The sequence below is a fragment of the Anarhichas minor genome, unplaced genomic scaffold (genome assembly GCF_050575085.1).
Source record: "Anarhichas minor isolate MPS153535 unplaced genomic scaffold, ASM5057508v1 ptg000040l, whole genome shotgun sequence".
Classification (NCBI taxonomy): domain Eukaryota; kingdom Metazoa; phylum Chordata; class Actinopteri; order Perciformes; family Anarhichadidae; genus Anarhichas; species Anarhichas minor.
This window is the reverse complement of record NW_027466486.1, coordinates 11,460,862-11,482,930: the sequence shown is the minus strand read 5'-3', so window position 1 is coordinate 11,482,930 and position 22,069 is coordinate 11,460,862. Positions and strand designations below refer to the sequence as shown.

The window sequence follows — 22,069 nt, the reverse complement described above, 5'->3', positions numbered from 1 at the left end:
GCTACATATTACCGAGAACCGGGATGGAGGAGAGGCGGAGGGGGGGAGGAAAAAAAAGTTTCGTTTAAACCTGGCAGAGAAACTTTCAACATGAAGCCTCACTGACGGAACACATTTCACCACAGCAACACCAGCGCAAGAACAAAGCTTGCTTTTCCACTGAATATATTGTTGTTCTCCTCACTGCTTGCGCTTTTCCTTCCCTCTTCGTGTTATTCTCTGCGTGCACGGCTGGTCGGGGCTCGCTGTCACTGCGCGCTGAGATGTTGGAGTGACCATGGCTGCGCAAGTTGCATCGGCTCCGACCAGAACTAATAACAAAAATAAGAAATTATCCAGCGGTTTGGGTCCGGAGCTCAATTCGGGGAAATCGGGAGGAGGAGGAGGGACCGTACAGCGGACTGGACCTATGCTGGGTGCCGGAGATGGGACTCTGAATAATGTAGACCATCACCGCCGAAACGAGCTCAACATGGTTCATTCAACTTCCACGACTCACAACGCTTCGGACGGCCACGAGAAGGATGGGAATAACCTCACGTCCGCCTCGGCTTCGACTAATTCAACCACTTCCTCGATGGAAACGGGTTTGATCGCGAACCACAAGCTGAAATGTGTGGGGAGCGGAGATCCCCCTCAGTCTCAGCCGCCGCCGCCGCCGCCGCAGCAGCAGCAGCAGCAGCCGCCGCAATTCGGCCAATTTGCGCCACATCAGCAGCGGCAGATCCAAAGTAACAACACCGCGAATAACAACGGCCAAGGGCCCCGTGGGGACAGGGCTATGGAGCACCAGCACCACGGCGGCAAAGAGAACCTGTTGGGGGGCCAGGGGGAGCCACAGCAGCAGCACATGCCAGGAAAAGGTGAGGGGGAGCTCACCTGTAAACCCGCGGAGAGGATGATGGGTACCAGGTATGAACACTCTAACTTGGGGCCAACTAGTAACAACTCTGAGTTTAATAACAACTATTACACTTCGAGGCCCTGTTATGAGCAACATGGCGGACAGCAGCAGCAAAGCACTGGGATGGGGATAACGCACTCCTCGGCACATAACAGCATGGAGAACTCTCACGAAGCAGGGTACCACAACAGCCAGTACAATCAGTACCCGGCGTACCGGGCGGGCTACGGCGGCGGGGCCTACGGGATGATGGGCCCCTCTGGGTGCCGGCAACCAGGGAACATGATGATGGGCAGCAACTCCTCTGCGAGCCACGGCAAGTCTCCCCTGGCTGCGGCTTCGGGTGGCTTTCAGAGGTTCCCAGGACAAACTCAGCAGCAGCAGCATCCGTCAGGGGCCACCCCGACACTCAACCAACTGCTGACGTCCCCGAGCCCCATGATGCGGGGCTATGGCGGTGCATATCAAGACTACAGCGGCCCCACGGCGCAACAGCAGGCCGGCATGGGCCTGGGGAAAGACGTGGGCCCCCAGTATGGAGCCAGCTCGGCCCACGGCTGGGGAGGGCAGCAAAGAAACCACCCCCATTCAATGAGTCCAGGCAACGGAGGGCAAGGCCTCAGCAGGACACAGGTGAGTTTAGGAAACTTCTCAGCCGGTGTGCATCGGTGAACTTGGGGTCTCATCGCTGGTGTGACACTCATTATTTTTCATTGTTACCAGGTGTGTGTGTGTGTGTGTGTGTGTGTGTGTGTGTGTGTGTTGTCCACATGTACACGCTGTGTGTCTCGGTCAAGGGCCATCATGTGTGGACGAGAATGTTGGAGGTTGTAAGTGAATAAGGACCTATACAAAAATGTCCTATATATTTTTTTTGTCACGGTGCTTTTATATAAAAGAAAGGCCATTATGTGCGTAATTCCGACTGGTGTAACTGTGTTAAGTATTATACCTGCACGAGCTTTAACGTGACACAATAAGGGAATAAAACCTTAAAGTAAAATGCATTTCTAAAAATTCATCCTGACTTATTAGGCTATTTATTGAGCCTATACCATAATTGATACGCTAAATCAGACGCCGTGCTTCCATCCTCACATGACTATAGGTCACACTCTCCATATTATTGCATTTTGATCCGGGAGAATAAAAAGCAACATTAACGTCGGGCGGATTCACCTCTCTGTCGACGTGGTGTCAGACACGTTGCGAAACGCCCTGTTTAGGACGTGTTGTGTTCAAGGCGCTCGTCGAAGAAAGTAGCAAAAATATTCCTATAGAAAATGTATATGAACGAGCATCATGAATGCCAACGTTGCGTAATTCTCATTTCTTAATTTTCTCAACCGAAAATCAAAAAGGACACCGCGGGCGAGCGAGGACCGTCTGTGCCTCTCCGCGCGCTCCGGAGCGAGCATGGAGCGCTTCTGTGCGCCTCGTTTATTCTCACGCAGCCCCGGGATTTGAATAGTGGAGGTAAACTGGCTTAAAGCTCGCCGTACTCCCAGCTCACAGTTGACACCCAGTCTGCCATCTGATTGGCTCCCTGTGGCCCCGCTGGGCAGACTGCACTCAGAAAAAAAAGGAGGATTCTTGCAGGGATCCTTGGCGCTTTAGTGATGCTGCATTTAAGTCTTATGGGAATACTCCAGACTTGGGGGCCGTCCACAACAATAATTTAACCTTTATAAAGGTTTAGGCTGCTCCAGATAATTATTCTCATAATTGTCCCACCCTGAAAAGACGTACAAAAACGCTGCAGTGTCAACTCAAAAAAACAAACAAAAAGGAAATTGATCATGTGTCCTCATGATTATCTTTATAATCTTCAATTTCTGTTGAGGATTGTCCAGTTTTGTTTGTTCTATTTGATATGAATGTATCATCTCAAGCTCACATCTTATTCATGTGATATTAATACATTATAAAATCCTTTGTGCATTGATATTTTGAAGTATAAGGAAACACTCACTTTTTCTGAAAACACACAAGCACAGTTTTACACAACAACCCCTGCAAGCTCACTTCTGTTGGCCACTGCTGCAGCTCGTGGTTGAATGCCTTGCTTGAGGGCACCTCAGTGGTAACATCTGAGGGAGGGAGGAACGTGTTACTAATTATTCAAGTATTCCTCCCTCTGTCTTTGGGCACTGCACTCGAGGATCCCTGGGTGTCCCTAAACCCTGTGCTGAAACACTGATGTGTCCACAGTGTGCAGACCTACAGCCAGTGGAGGGAGTCACTGCCAGTTCAGAACTCTGCCCTAAAACATCGCAGCGCTTCTTCAGAAGAGCCATTATTCTGCGGTTGTTTTTGATGCACTAAATTATTCGTACTGCTGGATGGCACATCTGGACGACTGGAGGGTAAGGTGGTTGAGCATAGCTTGTACTGTCTGCCTCTCGCAAAACAAAAGCAGTTCATTAGCCTACATTGTTTCAATCAAAGGCAATTTGGGTTGGCTGCTGGGGAAATTAAGTAAATGTTTTAGCGCTGGAGGTACTGCAACGGTATTGATTGTATCAAATTATGAACTTATAAAATGGTCACTAGAAACCTCAGCAATATATATCACTCCTCACTAATTATTGTTTGTTATGTGCAGATTGTATATTAAGGACATATATGTGTATATACATATGTATGTATGTATGTGTATGTATGTGTATGTATATATGCATGTATGTGTATGTATATATGTATGTGTATAAATATGTATGTGTGTATATATATATATATGTTTACATGTCAATGTATATATGTATATCTATATATGTGTGTGTGTGTGTATATATATATATATATATATGTATATATGTTTACATGTAAATGTATATACTGTATGTATGTATATATATTTTTATATATACTATATCTCAAAGACACTTAAATGAAAGTCAGATAGTATATCAGTCACAGCATAAGAGCCATATTCTATACTACCTTATTCATATTCCGGTTGTTTGTGCTTATAAATCCAACAAACCAGACCCCTAAAAAAGAACTTACATTTAACATTATATACAGCCAATGTTTTTAGTTTTTTCAGTTTCCCACTTCAGGAGTAAGTGCATGTGGGACTCTGTTTTTTCTTGACTCTACCAACATTTCAGCAGCAGTACATTCACGCTACAAAAGCCCTATGTTTAATTCATATTTGGAACGGCGGCACTGCTGCTCTCCTGTGCACTGACAGGCTGTGTGAGAAAAGGCGAGCGGTGTAGTGCATAATACTGCCTCCAAATTGGCCCCGTGATATGACTGCGCTTCACTTCAGAGTGCTTTTGGTCGGAGCACACCTCTGTCACCTGTTGGCACAGTTTCCCCTCTTTCAAATTCAATTTCCCTCCCCACTGCCTCACTTCAGGAGCAAGCTGTGAGCGAAACGAGTGCACCTCATTTACACCGCTGTCCCCCCCCCCCCCCCCCCCCCCTCACACTCACTTGTCTGGCCACTCACCGAAATGAAGACAGAGCCCCACCACTGTGTGCTGTGTTGTGATGTGTACGTGCACACACATCAGAGATACGTGACATATGTTATTTAGAGGTGTGTGTTGAACCTGCTCTCTCACCACAATGACATCGTCCTAGTTTTTCAAATGGCTGTGGCCTACTTGATTGAGGAATATCAGAACGATGTTCAGTGTTCAGTTTGTGACCTTCTGCCTGTATGCGTGTCTGATGGTTTGTCCACTTATCAGCTGCTTTAAATCCAGGCCGTTGCTGCTCAATGTGTGTTTTTTTCCTTGCTTACGTGCGTCATGTACCTATAATATAACAGCATATGTGCAATCCTAATGACTGAGGCTGACATCATACATGAAACGGCCTATTCTGTCTCAACCTATATGTGTAACAAGGATGTGTCCGCTATCCACTAATCAGTACACACACACAGAACAATAAAAGTAATTAGCAGATAATAACGAGGTCCTAGCAAGTTGGAAATAGTGTTGTTGCTTTGATAATTGCAGCAGCGACTCATTTAAAATCTGACCTAATAAAACAAAAATGAATGGATAACTACAGTTTCCACTAATTTATCACTATTATGCTCAGTGTTTTGCCTTTGTTTGTTTATTTAGAATTGCAATCAAAGCGCAGTGGTTATGCATATCAAAGACTAGACCCACTCCCATCCTTGGTAATGTGCTTACCTTGAAATGATTCCTGCTCGCAGTGCTCTCCAGTGCATACTGTTTACATTTCTCTCTTATGAATTATTAGTGTGATACGAACAAAGACTCTATAATAGGAGCAATGCATCAATGTCACATTGTGTTATGCGGCTATCTCAGGGAGCCTTGTGCATAGTGATGGGCCTGACTGTGGCTGCTGGAATTTAATTTATGGTACATGTTCTGCATCGGACGGACAGCCCATGGGGTCTGGTCAGGAAATGGACACGCAGGTGTGCGTGTGTGTGGGTGCTTCTTTTTGTTTTCTCTCTGTGGGATGTGTTTCGATGTTCTGTGTGTGTGTGTGTGTGTGCGTGTGTGTGTGTGTGTGTGTGTGTGTGTGTGTGTGTGCAGGCAGGAGAAGGCTAATGCCCCTTCGTCAGCACTAAGCAGTCCAGCTTCCACCCCGCCCCTCTCACAATGTCTCGCTCTGTGATCCTTCCCATCAGTCGTTTGTTTATGTTGGTTTGTTTACATCTCTGTCTTGGCTAGCCAGCGCAGTGCTGATTAGCAACACTAGAGTGAAATTTTAATTTGCTCTGTTGCGTCCGATAAGAGCCCCGTGCAGCGTTTTTTCATCTTCCTTGGATGAAACACAGAGCCTGCTTAGGTAATTGGCATAACCCCAGTCTGCATGCGGTTTCCACAAAACGCCAATTAATTCCGATTTTTAGAAATAATATGATTTTAAAAAGCAGACTGTCCAGTTGAATCATGTATTATTAGCTATAGCTTCATAAAACAATTGTATTTTTTTTTTTTTTTTTCCTGGTCTGACTTTGCACTCGTCCCCTGGAGTTAAAGGTTGATGTGTAAACGCCCTGAAGGAAGGATTTAATTACTGCGAGCGAGCGATGATTTGGTGTTAGATACAGTGCATAACAGTTATATCTCAAATAGCCGAATGGCTCTTGCAGCTACGATTCTATCAATGGCAAAGAAAAACTTTAGACTTGTCACAGCAAACACATTTCAAATGTTAACTCTCTTTCTATCGTCTGTCAGCTGAGTTGAAGTGAATAAATAGTTCATTTCCCACACAGTTACAGCCACCTGCAAAAGTGAAACCTTCAATACTGTAATATTATCTGTTGTTGTTCTTTAGTGCCGGCTCCGCCGCCTGAACACTGAAACAAAGAGAATCTTGACAGTTCTATAATGGTCGTGTGATCGCAACTTCTGCATGGCCACAATTATGACATCTTCTGGCTGAATAAAAAAAAAAAATGAGCTTTTTAAATTATTTGTCCAACTAATGCATTCCTGTTGATAAAAAAAAAAGAAATCTGAATTGTGTTTGTGTAATTTCATCCATTTCAGGTATTTTTTGTGATATGGCATTGAAGCTTCAATCTGTCATTCCTATTTCAATATGTCAGGATATGCACCAATCTCCTTGCATTGATACTTAGCTGCTGTCGTCTCTTTGTAAGCAGAGAGAGGACAGGACGGCCCGGGATGCAGAAATGCGGGCGATGTTAGAAGGGAGTCACATGGAGGGCTGCTGACTTCTGAGGAATGGGCCTGGCTGAGTTCACAGAGAAAGAGGGAGATTCAGTATCTGAACTCTGGCAAATGTCAGCATAGTTAAAATCCGATTTGTTGGCCTCACACACACAAATATATCGGGTTTCCCCCCTTCAATAGTCTGTGTTTATGTGTGTGTGTGTGTGTGTGTGTGTGTGTGTGGCTGGCAAGGTGCCAGGTCTCATGGTAGTAGGTGCTCTAGTGGCACCTAAAACCCCCCCACCCCTCCACCCTGACCTTCACATATGCTAATTAGCCATGTGGAGCTGCTGAAAGGAAGGACTCTGAGCTCTTTCTCTTTCTTTCTTTCTTCCTCTCTCTCTTTCTTTCTATCTCCGGGGTTATTTGTCATAGCATTTCCTCAGTAAATGTATGGCACTTAACTACCTATATACTTACTAGACAGATGGTGCTCAATGCTGAACAGTTTGTAGCCATCTCTTTTTGTTCTTCCTGTGTTTTCTCTATAAATACGGTCTCTCCTCTTTGTCTGCCTCGTGTCCCTGGCTTTCAGAAGCTAGCTAGGTGTCCCGAGGGAGCAGCAGTCAGTTCCAAGGTATTTAGACAGCCAGCACATGCTATTGAATATTTATACACTATACTGAACAGATCTGTGGGTCACTACTGAAGAAACTGCAGCCTCCGCTTCCCTTCTCCCCTCTCTGGCCAACAGAAGAGGAAATGGGGAAACATCCGTCCCTCCAGAAATGAGTAATTTTATGATTGCAGCAATTAATACAAATTCTAAATAGTTAGCAAGACATTTTTAAGATTTATATAATAAAACTAATCGTCTGATAGTCTAGCTGGAAAAAAAATGAAAAGAGAAGAGGATAATTTGTTATCGTGGGAGTTTTTTTATTCATAAGAATGTAGAAGATGTTTGGTGCACATTAGATTTCATTGAAAATGTATCGTGTTAGAATCTGCTTATAACAAAATGAGCACATTTCATGTGTTGACTTGTTCATATAGAAGCACGTGTGTAATCCAAATAGTGTGTGTGTGTGTGTGTGTGTGTGTGAACGTCCAACTGCCACCATCCCCTCCTCCTCCTACCAGCCTGTGAGAAAATCATCATCATCACCATCACCATCACCATCATCTGTCACTTTACACATCAAAGCCTCTCTGTTTCTAGACTGTAGACTCCAGTCACATGTCTTGCTGTTTGGTTTGAGTTGATTCTAATCAGCGCTGGCACAGTGGGACCATTTGCTCAGCTAAAGGAAGGGAGAAAAAAAAAAGAATACAACCAAACAGCACCAGCAAGGCGCTCTGTCTGTCGTCTGTGAAGCACAGAGAGACAGAAATAGAAAAACGATGGGACACGCACGACGCACCGAGTTTGTGTTGATGGGTTTTGTCGGTTTCATTTGGTCGTTTCTCTTTGAGTTCCACTTTCTTTTTCTTTTTTTTTGCCCTTTCCTGTCACGCGCACATACTTAAACATATATTTATGAGTGTATTTCTCTCGGTTGTCTGTGTTGACTGGTCAACCATGTATTTTTCCAGCCACAACACGTTTCTTTCATCTTTTTTCTTTTCTTACCAAGATTGTCCATTACAGCTTACTGTGTGTGTGTGTGTGTGTGTGTGTGTGTGTGTGTGTGTGTGTGTGTGTGGATGTATTGGTGATTTATAGACACCGGTCACAACAGGACACTTGTGGTCACTCCTGGCTGAACGCTACCTGATTTAGATCAATTTGATCTCAGCAATTTAGGAGCCAACCTCACACCACATCCTCCTCCAAGCATACACACCGTGGACACACACGCACACACACACACACGTATTAATCATTGGAGATATTGTGTGTGTGTGGGAGAAGAGGTTATGATAGAAATGTGGTTAAAACGTGTTGCAGTGGGTGTGGAGTACAGATATTTAGCCTTGGTATTTCTCTCATTTTCCTCCATTACACACCTCTGTGATATGGCCAGACTTGTGTTCTACATTCCAGACACTCCTCTGACACAAACCGGATGGACTGGATTAGATATCGACAACGCAAGTGAACTTTATTTTGAAGTTGAAATGTCTTATTTCTTTAAGGTGTTTATTCCTCCAAAGGATATCAATACGGTTGGCAAGAGCAGATGGTTGCTGTTCGCGGTTAATCTCCCTGTGCAACTGCCTGTGTGTGTGTGTGTGTGTGTGTGTCTGTGTGTCTCCCTACTCAATGAACATCCATAGTTACTGTTGGCTAAACATGCAAAGGTTACTGTAATGTCAGACACATGCCAGAGGGGAGTGTGTAATACCACATTAACATAATCCATAGACAACTGTCCCATTTACAAACATTGCCATGCAGGGCTGATCACCACAGCGCTGCGGGAGCACATGACTGCGCCTGCTTCCGCTACGCTGCTTGAGACTGAATGGCGGGTCTACAACACAATGGCGGATAGACTTTTCCAAGGAAAATAGCCGGTTGTCAGATTTTGGCATGACGCGCCGGGACAAATTATGATGCTTGAACCTGAAACATTCCTCTGCTCTACCCTAGGCAAAGGCTGACAGCTTACACTGCTCGCACAGTTACAAAATGTGAAGGAAGTGTTGTCTTGTCTGACCCGCTGGCCCCCGGGTGCACGTGTCAACAGTTTGTTGTGTACTGTGAGAACTTCTAATAAGTCCGTGGATAGAGAGAGACTTGATTTGGAAAAAGATAAATATTAGAATCAGTCTAAAGTCTTAACACATTCACTCTAGTCAGTGTGGGAATATGAGAATAGCTTTCCTGGGCCTTTTATGATCATAATATACACTATTTTGCACTAAGTGTAGTTATATTTATTGTTTCCTTCAGCAATAAGGGCCCATTTTTTCAGCAGTAACCTGCCTTATTCCAGGACTCACCACAGAAATGAATCCAAAGCAGCAATTGGACTAATAGTCAAAGCAATTCAGTGTTAATTAGATGTTTTTATGGTAGTTGAGGCGGCTAACATGTTGCCCTCTCACCCGCTGGGGCTGGAGTCTGCGCTGACGGTCGGAATGATTGTTTTGATAATTATGTGTGCAAAAGCCGGAGAAGAGGCTCTTAACTGCATTTTGAAAAATACATTTTTATATTTACAGCTCGGTTTGACGCTGCGCTTTCAGCGTTGTTTTGAGGGATCCATTGTTTTCACTCGCATAACGCGTATTTTAATTAGTCTGTCTTTGGAAATTCCCTGCGTGTGTTGTGGTTTGCGTTGGACACTGCAGACTCCCACAGCTCCCAGACATTTCTCAACTTTTTCTTTACACATTCGCTATGTTATAAAGCAGAGTCATGTGTGGAAACAATTTCCCATTTTTTTTCATCTGTATTTTCAAGCATACACCAATTCTTCATCTCTGTCGACGGTTCCCTCGCTCCTCTTTCTTTTCGTCACAGTTGTTTCCAACTCTCTGGCTCTCTGTCTTTCGGATGCTATAGTTGTGGGTGACCTTGCCTGGTGACTACAGTGCCTACTCATTAAGTAGTAAAGATGAATGATTCCATTATAGCCGGGGTAAAAAAAAACAGAGCGGGGCCAATTAGTGGTAATTAACAGCGGGGAGGGTGAGGCGCTCTGAAGGGCACCCTGACCCGGACTCTGGAGGGGGCAGAGGGGAGCAAGGGGCGTGTGTGTGTGGAGGAGGTCAGGTATATGTGGAAAAACTGTGTATTAGGAAAGGTGAAGGTGATTATAGGTGTGTGTATCGATTATTGTTATATGTATATGTACGTGTGTGTATGATATGTACATTGTAAGTCAAAGCTGTTGGTGTACAGACTTGCAGATGGGGAAATCATTGGGGTATTCGGCCCGTTTGAGCATTCAGATGTGACGGAGGTCAACAGCCGGCAACACCTCTCTTTGACTTCTGACCTCCCCCCCCCCCCCCCCCCCCCCCCAGCCCTTTGGTGCGGCCAGGGAGCTTGTTAGGCAAAGGTCTGAGAGTTAAAAGGCCCTGAAATGCCAAGCCAATATACCATCAGCGCTAATGAACATTTTGTGATGATTTTTTTGTCCTTAATTGGGGATTTTTTTTTTGTGCTGATCTGCAGTATTTTAGCATCTCGGCATCAAGGAGAAATTCAAGGTTGTTCACCGAGAGACTCTCTTACTCTCCCTTTGTCTCTCAGCGGCTGCGCTTGATTTATTCAACCCGCCTACCTCCTGTTTTTTATCAGTTCTTGGTCTGAAATTGTCACAGTCGTGTAATCCTTTGGGGGCCACTAGCTAGACTCACACATGAGCATGCACTCAGAGAGAGATGTGTGTGTGTGTGTGTGTGTGTGTGTGTGTGTGTGTGTGTGCTTGTAATGGTGTCGGCGGTGGGGTGTCTAAACAGTAGGCAGCATTGGGTCTTGTGTCCAACATGGTAATCCTGGCAAGTCAATAAAGCGATGTTCAATATACCAGGGAACAAGGCTGTGTTGTCACTTTAACAGACATGCTAGAATTGGCAGTTAGTGAGAGAGAGCATTTGTAGAGGCTGGAGATTTTTTTTAAGGTATTTTGCAAAGTGACTGCAAAGTGCTGCTTTCAGGGCCCCTGAAATTGCAATTCCTGGTAAATGGATGGTTTGAGGAGTATACAATGTATTAGAAGTCAATTGTGCATGGGAGGGCCTATTTTCCATATCGCTAGTCGAACAAGTGAGTCACTATGTGTGTGTGTGTGTGTGTGTGTGTGTGTGTGTGTGTGTGTGTGTGTAGCTGTTGCATCTCTGCCCTCGTGGCACACAAACACATTCAGATTGCACATGTCCCCGCTCCACCTAGCCCCCTGTTGCTCCGGCGTCTCACGGCTCCGTCATGTGCAGGTTTGTCTGCATGGTGGGGTTAAGGAGGGGGGGTCTACTGTGAGGGCCGGGACATACATCAGAAACCATTACCCATAATGGCCTCTTTCCCCACACCCCCCGTATCCATTCCCTTTGCCTCTTCTGACATTTATTTTATGACTGCTTACATATCAAATATTTAAATAAACAGAATCGGGGGCTCCGGCTGAGGTTTGCCCGCGGGTGACAAGGGGGAGGTTGCGGCGGAGGGAGAAAGGGAATGGATGATGACATTCATTTCAAAAATCAGGGTTGGGTGGAGGGGTGCTAGCGGTGAAGGGTGGGAGGAAAAGCAGCAGCGGCGGAGAGGAAGGGGGAGAGAAAAATGCTTCGCTTGGCTCCAATCAAAGCAGGCGGAGGAAGGCGCCGTGTTTGTTCGCTTACACCGGGCCGCGGCGGTGACAGACGTCTGTGGATGCGAAAATGATGTGTACGGGTGCGAGTGTTAATGTGCACGTGCACTTTGTCGTGGGGCTCATCCGTCAGCATTGCCTGGGGACTATGGAGGACGTGGAAGAAAGGGCCTTGTGACTCGTAAAAAAAGCAGCCCGCCGTACTGAAGCAATATCAATTGCGAGGAGATCAGAGCACGACGCAAATTAACAAAGGGGAGAAAAAACAACAACACAACAACAAAAGAAAAAAAGTGTAACACAGCAATAAAGGGAGGTAGAAAAAGAAAGGACAGAGGGAGGGGATGAAGGTGAGGATTATGAAGATTTATCTCTTCTCTCTTTTCCACAGGAGAGGAAGATGGAGAGAAGGGCGAGCGAAGGGTGTGAAGGGGAGAGGTAGAGGAGGGGATAAAGAGAAGGGTGTACAGATATATGTCGAGAGACAGAGTGGTCCTGGGGTGCAGGCGGCCAGTCTTGTGCTGGCTGGCGTCGGTGGGAGGCCCATTACTGTCAGGCTAATCTTGAAATAATTAATTGCGAAGTCAACGCTTTTAAAGAGTATTGTAATTGAATCCTAAATTAGGCTTGGGAAAGGGGACGCGTCCTGCTTTGCTGCAAGTCTGTTCCCATTCTCCAGTCATGTACACACACACGCACGCACACACACACACACACACACACATAATTGTGGGTCATACGCGCAGGCAGGCAGAAGAAGAAAAAAGACAACAGGCGAAGGAAATGCTAATGAAATGCATATTTGGGGAGAAAGGGGCCATCTATAATTTAGCTGTGCTCTTTGAATGTGAATGATGTGTGTGCAAGCGCTGTGATTTATTTTTGTTGTGCAGAAGGATAATTCTGTCAGAGTAGGCTTTTATTCTTGTAAACAAATGTGGGGAAAAGAGCAGAATAAAAGTGGAGTAATAAAGTAAACAGAATGGTATGAATACATTTAGCTACTGGCATGAATAATTTGTATAGGGGATGGAGGGGTTTGAAGAAAGAGAGATGACAGATATACAGTACGAGAGCTGTGATATGAGATTTTGGGTTGGCCTCCGATTCTCTATTTTCTGGCACTTGTTTTCATTTTTTATTTGTGATTTTTTTTGTTTTTCCCCCCTCATGGATTAGTGCTGTGTATCTGTTCCTTTCCCACATCCGCACAAGTAGGTAGAGCATAGCCTTCACACACACACAACATGCACCTTATAACCCCTCAAGTCCTCCAAGGCCCTTTTGCACTCGCCTCCGCACTGAGGCTCTGCTTAAAATGAGCAGCTCAATGTGCTTTCACTTACACACACTGCTGCCCACATGGCTCCTCCTGAATGACCCCTGCAAAACTATAAGCAATAGAACTTTCTGGATCAAAGCTCCGGGAAAAGGGTCTGCCCTCCATAAACGTCGGCCCGCTCCATAACTCTGGCAGGAGCCGGGGAAGAAAGATGGCACACGGTGCAAGGTCAGGGAGACAATAATGGAAACTAGGCAGTCAACAGATGCTATTTGTAAAAGCTAAAAAGTAGAAAAAAACGCAATAATAATGTGCAGGATAGTTTAGGCCTTTTCTTAAAAAAACACATTTCGTGTTTACCGTCATAGTAATTGCAGTGCTTCCCCTAGGGTAGCTGCTTTGCGTCAGATGGGCCAATTAAGCATTCACGCTACCACCAACCACCACACCACCTTTCGTTCTCAAATGTAACACTTTAAAGTTTCTTTAATGTATAACTAACTTTTTTACCAGTTACTTCTCCTAATATTTATCAGTAACTTTTTGAAATCCACATGAATCATTCGCCATAAATCAGATCAATCGCACAGCACTTATTTATAAAGAAAAAACATCTCTTTCAAAACTGGTTCGCCGCCTGTTCCTCCAAAACAATGGTGAAGAACACAAGGAGCAAATGGCAGGAGTTTAGCTTTCGTAACAAACAACATCATGACTGGTGTGTTAAGTGCCAAGTTAATCGGAGCACACAAGACCAGATTGCCTTCCAAGTGACCGGTTGCTGAAAACAAATGTTAGCATATAAAAAGCTTCTTTTTTTTTTTTAAAGCGGTGCTCGCTCAACACACAGCGCACCAGCATTATGTCAAATCCAGCAAACGTCCCCGCTAACAATGAGGGCAAAACAGCACCACCAGTCAGTTTTAACCGAATATTCTCTGGTTTAGCTCAGCGAAAAACGCAAAAACACCAAATCAGCACGCTGCGCTTCGTATACTATCGAGCCTGTTTGTAACCGGTACAACCATAGACTGTATATAAGAAGTGGACGTAGTCATCGTGACCCGTGGTTTGTGGACTGCCATTTTGAAGCATATAGAGTTCGGCGATTTGGCAAGCTTTTTGCAACCAGTGAACAGAAGTGACCATATTTGGAATGCGAAGGAGTGACGCAGAGACGCCCTATCCGGCTCTGGTAGCAACCTGTCAACCACAGTAAGCCCGCCCTAATGCAGACTCCGCTTTATGGTCTATTTGACTCTAAAAGGGACCATAATTTACTGAATGAACATTGCGCTGTATTGAAGACTTGAAACTAGCGATATAAACCCGTGTTTACAATGTTTACTGAGGGAATAAATCAAGTGAGAAGTAGAGTAATTTTCTCATAGACTTCTATACCATCTCACTTCTTTTTGCAACCGGAGAAGTCGCCCCCTGCTGGCCAGTAGAGAGAATGCAAGTTTTAAGTCACTTCCGCATCGGCATCACTCGCCAGAAGCGGAGGTTGCCGCCTGCCGACAACATTATCTTCTCCTCAGCTGTCTCTCCTCCGCTCCGCTCTGTGTGTGCACAAGCCCCGTGGAGAAGGCCCGCACTTGGTTAAATACGAGTGGCAAGGATGTTAATGATCTTGTGAAATTTTGGCAGGATGAATATAGCGAAACATCTATATTATAAACACCAGTTTTTTTCAGGGGAATTTGCTTAATTTGACAATGTAGTATGTGTGCGTCTAACTAATTGCTTCAGATATCCAGTATTTGCTCAGTTAGAGATTCCTGGATTAAGTATAGAGGGGAGTTGCAGTCAGGCAAATTGCTTTTGTATTTCCTGTTATGCTACACTGTGCCTCAATCTCACCTCCACCAACACACACAAAAAACAGTCAAACCGCTCCGCCAACATGTTGGCCCTTGCTGCTGTTCACTCCAATGCACTGCATTAGCTGTATTGCCTTCTGTATTAACAGCCTTGTCAGAAATGAAATACAATGAAATTCTTCAGCTCTGGCACAAGGATCTGGCGGCATCTGTATGAAAAATCAAACGTTCCTCATGCTGTTTTCCAAATGTTTGAAACCTATTCAACTCCTATTTGGTCCAGATCTGACAGCTCTAAACTTGGCTCAGAACATCCCATTTTCTCCTGGCTGACTGGGATGAATAACAGCAGAGCGGACAATATTGTGGTCTAGCTGAGCAGGGCTGACTCTTCTGTGTCTGTGATCCCTCTATCAATAAGGAACACAGGCCTGTCAGAAGGCCTGCCAACTGTCTGGCTGTCCACGCAGCCTGCTCTCTACGCAACATCTGGACACAGATGGTACGCACTGATCACACACTCACACACACAAAATACTGCACATGTTTTCCTGATACTGGCAGACATTCATAGACACACTGTGCGTTTACAGTTGGTTAATATACTGATGTGTGTGACACACACAAACATAGTCAACTCATTTATTGTTTTCAAAATCCGATGTACTTGCGCACACACAGTGGTTCACATGAAAATTGCCGTGTAGGTGAATGCATATAATAAATACACACAGACACATGCACGCCACAGAATCAGACACGTGGTGAAATGTGTGTGTTGCAGCGAAAGGATCTGTGGCCTCTCCCGGGAAATATGTGCATCCCTTTAATATGTCTGGCCTTTAATAAAAACCTGAACATAGGTCGGTCAAAGTTCAGTGTGTGTGTAACAACTCATGATCAGGGTTCTTATTCAGGCTATACATGTCTATGGGTCTGCTCCAATTAAGATACAGTGTGTGGTTGCACTGTTACTAAATGCTGGATTTTATGTAGCTATAGGTTGATTTTCTTTTCTCACTACAGTGAAAATATATGAGGCTGATGAAAATGATGGATACTAAACAGGAGATATGCATCGTCGCAATCATTTTCAGGGTGATCATGTCTAATTAAGGCCCTTTTAATAGCAAATATCACTTGATTTTCTCAGTCATATGTTATTCATATGGTCTGGCACATTCAGTCCACCGTAAACATAGATGCCCTGGGGCATAGCAATAATGGGAGGGAATGGTGGAGTTAAGTGTGAGTCAGAAGTGTGTATGTGCAGTCAGGCTCCCACAAGGCTCTCTCATTGATCGACCCAGCTCCCCCACCTCATGTTCCCAGCCAGCTTCGGTGATTGATTCCCAGTCAGGGCCCTGGAGATGGGAGGCCTGGCCCGGGCTCCCAGAGCCTGGGGCCTCCCGAAGGGTGACCTGGAGGGGCTGCGGGGAGGGGGGGGGGGGGAGGGGAGCCTATTTCCAGGGCCCCTAACCCAGGTCAAGGAGCCTTCACAGCGGGGTGGAAGAGTGGAGGCTCACATTCATTATATGAGAAAATGATGGCCGCGTCTGCTGCTGCTGCTGTGACTATTATATCGAGGTGTGTGTTTGAGTGTATGTATGCAGGAGGTGAAGAGATATTGGTGTGTAGGGGTTAGGGGGGAGCAAACACGACCGTAACATGCTATTACACAATCTGTCAAAACCACACACACACACACACACACACACACACACACACACACACACACACACACACACACACACACACACACTGTTCTATTACCACTGAAAACTGGAATACATTTTCTGGTTCCACTTACAATGTTCAAGCCTCCAACCTGCTGTGTTTCCCATTCACACTGAACCTCACTGCCCCCGCGCAAACAAGCCCCTCTCCGTGTCACTTTACGACGGTAAAGTGACAAAAAAAGAAAGATATGAAAATCAATTTTTTTCTAATTAACTTTGTAAATTTCCCGCTGAGCTATCAGACGTGGGGGCCGGGTGTGTCGTGCCGAGTCCGATAATGAAATCAATTTGGTTCAAATTGTTTCAGGTGACTTTTAATGAGTATCTAATATCCGCCTGAGGAAGGAAGGTCAGGATATCTGTTTGTTATTTCTGTTTTTGATTTTTAAGTGATGGATCACATGCAGGTGACACACGGATGGTTTCACCCTGGAGGACTGGGCAGTGCTCCAAAACAAACAGCCTGAATGTAAATCCTTGTTTTTGGTGGGGAGCCTCTTTAACCGCACCGCGGGTATGACCTAGTTTGACAACTTGCTTTTTATAGAAACAGTATTTTTACTTTTTATTAATTCCTTGATGAAAGACTTTTCAAAAACTGGAATACTACACCTGTGTTTCAGGATCGCCGAACAAAATCAAGGAGGAAAAGAGCTAAATAACAGGGACGGGGGCTGATTGTGGTCTTGCTTTGGTTGGAGCTTTCGCATTCATAATTTACTCTGCTCCCTCTCCCTCAATGGCCAGCCTCCCAGCCTGAGGAGCTCGTTAAGCTTTGCCTTACAGGGAAGACTAATGGATGGCAGAGAAAGCCCCCTCAGGACCCTTTAGCATCGTTTCTGTTGGTCTGTTCGCTTAGTATTCACTTATGTATTTTCACCCTACTCTGAGCACAATATCATGAATAACCATTGCTAATTCATAAACACACTTGGCGATACGGGACCTCGTTCATAATTATCCAAGCTGTAGAAACGCAGTTCCTCTCCAATACCATTCCATTAGCAAATGTGGTGATTTCCTTGAATAAGGGGGAAATCTAGCCTGCATATTTAATAACCGCATTTCGGCTCGGCGCCGAGAGACGTGGGAAGCAAAAGGGCAGCACATTTACTCAAATAGCCTGTTCTCCCTCTTTGGGCAGATGGAGTTATTGTTATTTTTCCTCCTTCCTGCCCCCCTTTTTTTTTTCTTTCTTTCATTTGGTTGTGTAACGCCGTCTCTCCGTGGGGTTCTGCAGGCTGGGGAAGTTAGAGAGCAGAGCATTCCTCTCGTTCCACCACGGCCTTTAGATGAAACGGGCCCGTTTCAGTGGCCCTCCACTGTCCCAGGGTCACGGCAGACAGGAAACACACAGCGCCGAGAGACAAAAAAAAAAGGCTGGTAATGCATGTAGCAAGGCTCACCCTCCTTCACATCAGAAACCCATTCTATGAAAATAGGCAGCAAGAGGCGCCGTCCCTATTTCCTGAAAGCATTTAATTTGCATTGGTTTCAAAGCAATAGCTGTACTGCCACGCGGTCTTACCTCGAGGCTTTTCAAGTGATTTTCCACCCAGCGAGAAACTTTTTCAAGGGGGAACACTGCTGATTTGTAGCAAAGTTTGTCAGATGATTTAAAAACACATGCTCAGCACATGAAAAAAAAAACTATGAATGTGTTAGAAGAGAAAGAATGAGAATTTGTGTTCCCTGACCAGACTTGAAAAACACTAAAATATGTTGCTTAGAAAAAGCTTTTTCTCTAACTAGAACCTGTGCAGGTTTATCTTTTTTTTGTATACTCCTTGTTATATAGTGGAAATCTGAAAGAATTCAGTCTTGGAGAACTGCTTCCTGGCAGTAGATTTGACTGAAATTTGCGGTCTGTGTTCTTCCACACGTGCTTCCTCTACTGTATGTAGACGACAGCATTTTGTTTGCTATCGTTCTCTAATGGCGTGTCGCAAGCATGTCAGCCGCATCTCGTTTTGTCATTGAGGTTTTCTCTCTCTCTCTCTCTCTCTCTCTCTCTCTGTCCCTGCCACTTCTTTAGCGCTCAGTCTTGGCGAGGGAAAAGGGCTCCCGCGACCCTGCGACCCCAATCTCACTTGAGACAGATGAAGCAGCCTCTCTCCTTCTCCTGCACCCTTCCTCCCTCCTCCCTCCTCTCTCCCTTCTCCTCTCTTCCATCCCCCTCCTCCCCTCACTTAATGACGTCTTTGTGCCGGCCGTGACGAACCAAACGCTCGGGAACTTTGCCTCATGCACACGGGAGGGGGTTGGAAGGGGTGTATGTGTGTTTCTGAGCACCCTGACGTGTGTGTGTGTGTGTGTGTGTTTGTGTGTGTGTTTGTGTGTGTGGTGTAAATATTGGTGTCAATCGCAGAGGGCACACCGATCAACGGCTCCGACAAGGACGCAGGAGAGTGAGCAATTATGTGCATTGCGCCAGACACAAAAGCACGCTGGTCGGCCGCATAACAACATCCTCTTATCTGGCTTCTCTCTGTCTGCCTTTCTTTATCAACGCACATCATCATTGCCAAAATGTACAGTGTGTACGCGTACATCCCCCCCCCCATCCCCGTCTCCTTTAAGGCTGTCACTCCCTGCACCTCTCCTCTGATCATTTTAATGCATCTCTTTGCTAGCCAGCCTTCATGCCTAGCTGCCCGTGCCGTCCAGGCATAGTGGGCCGAGGAAAGGCAATTTGGCTCTGTCCAGCTCCCCCGCGCACCAGCGCTGCTCTTCACTCTGTCATTCGTTACCAGACTTTTTACTAACAAGGCGTGCGTGCTCGGATGCAGGACGGGATTGTGTTTCAAGACATAATTCACCGAATTTGGTCGTCTTCGCGATGCAGCATTTACGCGGGAACGGAGCTCGGCTCCACTACACACTTACACGATGGGGGGGGGGGGGGGGGGGGGGTAACTTGATAGGAAAGATCCGTCAAGGCTAAGTGCTGTGTGTTGTTGTCGGCGTTTAGTATTGAGTTAACTTGCTTGAATCCTGCCAGTGAAATGAAGTGATGGGCCGATACTAAAGAGTGATCTATTCCTCATGGAGGCCGGGGAGGGAGGAGTTAACAGCGGGCTGCTCCTCTCCTCTCCGCTTGATGACATCAGTATTGTCTCTGCATCCATGAAATTAATTTTTCTAATCTTAGTCAGCAGGAGCGGGGGAATTTGCACACATTAATATGGAACTCGATCTGTACTCGCCCACTGCTGCAGTCTCTCTTCTCCTCTTTCTCGCTCTCCCCCCCTCTCCCCCTCTCCCCCTCTCCCATCTTTTTCCGCTTTCAACCCTGTTCCATTCTTCCTCTGTTTGCAACAGTAGGCCCAGATGCAGAGGGTTTCAGGCCCGGAGCTTTCTTCAGGAGGCCGAGGCATCGCCGGGCCCCGTAGTGTAATAGGAATTGGAGAGTGCTCTGCTGCATGGTATAAATAAAACACATAAAAGACAAGGCTGATTGTCCCGGCAGACCACCCAGCTCTGGCTGCAGCATGTTGACTCTCCAGAGACAGACGCGGCACAGAGCATAAAGAGGATCCGTTGACAATAATTATCCTTATTTGTTTCTCCTCACACAATGCACACGGGCTAAAACGGTTTCATTACACATATAAAAGCCAGCATTCAGCATTAGTCCTTCCAAGAAAAAGAGAAGATATTCAATACCAAAAAGGCATCTCGGGGCTAATTTTCATACATAATCAGGTTTGATGCGTTTCTCTATGGTTATATTCAGAACCATTTTCACATGGCACTAATTTGCGCCAGTGCCAAATAGGTTTTTATAATATAATAGGTGAAATATATAATTCCTGCTATTTTTGCACAGTACATCAGACTGAAGACTCGGGAGTATCAAAGCTACGATGAGCTTTAGAGCCCCAATACTCACTGTAGCTGTTCGGGCCTGAGATGTCTTTTTTAGGAACCGATGCCTATCCAACAAGAAAAGATCTGTTGTTCCAGACAGCATTAAACCACCAGGTGATTTAACGGATCATAATAGTTCACTGAACTGCTCTTTCGAGGTTCAAACTATTTCTGAAGTAGCCGCCGCTCAATAAAGCAGCTTGTAGTCCATAAAGAACATGTGAAGGAACATCTTTTATTACAGTGTTGGTTGTATGAAGACCACCGGGCCGTTTTTGAGTCCGAAAAAAAACCCCCAGTGGATTTTAGTGGAAACACTAAAGGCTGATACGTAGCAACACTGATCTCACTGTGTTGTTACTACACATGCTAAGTGGGTGAGACTGTCCCTGCCACCGTTTCCTCTGTGTGTTGTAAATAACTGAAACGAAGGGCTGATGCAGACAGGTGATGATTTGGTCATCTGGTGTGAAGGACAAGGGTAGCAATAGCCACAGGGACACAGTGTGTAAGAGTGTGTGCGCGTGTGTGTGTGTCAGCCCCATTCGAACACGTTCATTCACCACGGCCGATAAATCAGAAGATTTTTAAAAAGAATTCCCGCTTTCAAAATGCAATTGGAATAATAACCATTTACCAATATTGTTTTATGTTTGTTTGATCCCAGTGTGCGTCTCATAATCCACATATCCAAGCCTTTTGTGTCGAGCATTTTGTCTCTTTCTGATTAACAACTTAGCACATTAAAGCGAGAAAAAATACAATCATTTTTTGCAACATAAAAATGTTGTCGATTGAGCTCAGAAAAGCAATTTAGCAGGTTTCACCCCACAGTAATTTCACCCATGTTCTGTTTTAATGGCTTTGTTTTGCAAAAAAAAAAAAAAAAAAAAAAAAAAGCTCACGAAAGTCAGCGCTGGAGAGGAGTTCATAAATTGAATTTTAAATTTAGCAGTTGAATTACTATTGTCTCCCATGCCTCCTCCCCCTCCTCCATTGAATGGCATACCCAGATGAACAAAAGTGAAAAACACATTTGAAGAGAATAAAAAAAACAATTTCTGCGTATTCCCTCTAGTTTTTTATCTGCTGTCCCTTCTGGCGCAAACACGATTCACTACGTGTCATATTCATAATTTTTTTTTTCCTAAGTACAAGCCATTTCTCTGAGGGAAGAAAAAAAAAATAAAATCTTTCAATTTGTCAAGAATTGTTGTCTTTTTCTTTATGCCTGGTGGTGTGGGGGAAATGGTGGGCATATCTCTAGGAAGAGGCTGCAGTGGGCTGAAATCTCATTTAGTGGAACTTGTCATGAGAGCAGATATGAGGCTCCACTTGGGGAGGCGGAGAATACCCAATTTTTTTTCCGCCTCAGTGGACAGGTGTGGATAATGCCATGTGTGGAAGATGGACCAATGTATTAGACAGCTCTATATCATTTTATTGTGGCTGTTTTATTTGAGAATTTCCCACAAGAGTGGGTGAGGGATGAGAGAGATCAACAGTGAGAGCCAGTGCAGGATTCTGCTAATACACCTTTCTGTGCACGCATGTGTGTGT

The 22,069-nt window shown here is 45.2% G+C and overlaps 1 protein-coding gene across 1 annotated transcript in view; it reads left to right on the top strand.

Annotated features, from left to right (window-relative positions):
• Positions 1-277: 277 nt before the first annotated feature.
• The window catches only part of arid1b (AT-rich interactive domain 1B), a 157,917-nt gene continuing 136,125 nt past the window's right edge, over positions 278-22,069 (top strand). The window contains 1 exon segment of the mRNA XM_076108366.1: positions 278-1,537. Coding sequence (XP_075964481.1) covers positions 278-1,537 — 1,260 coding nt within the window.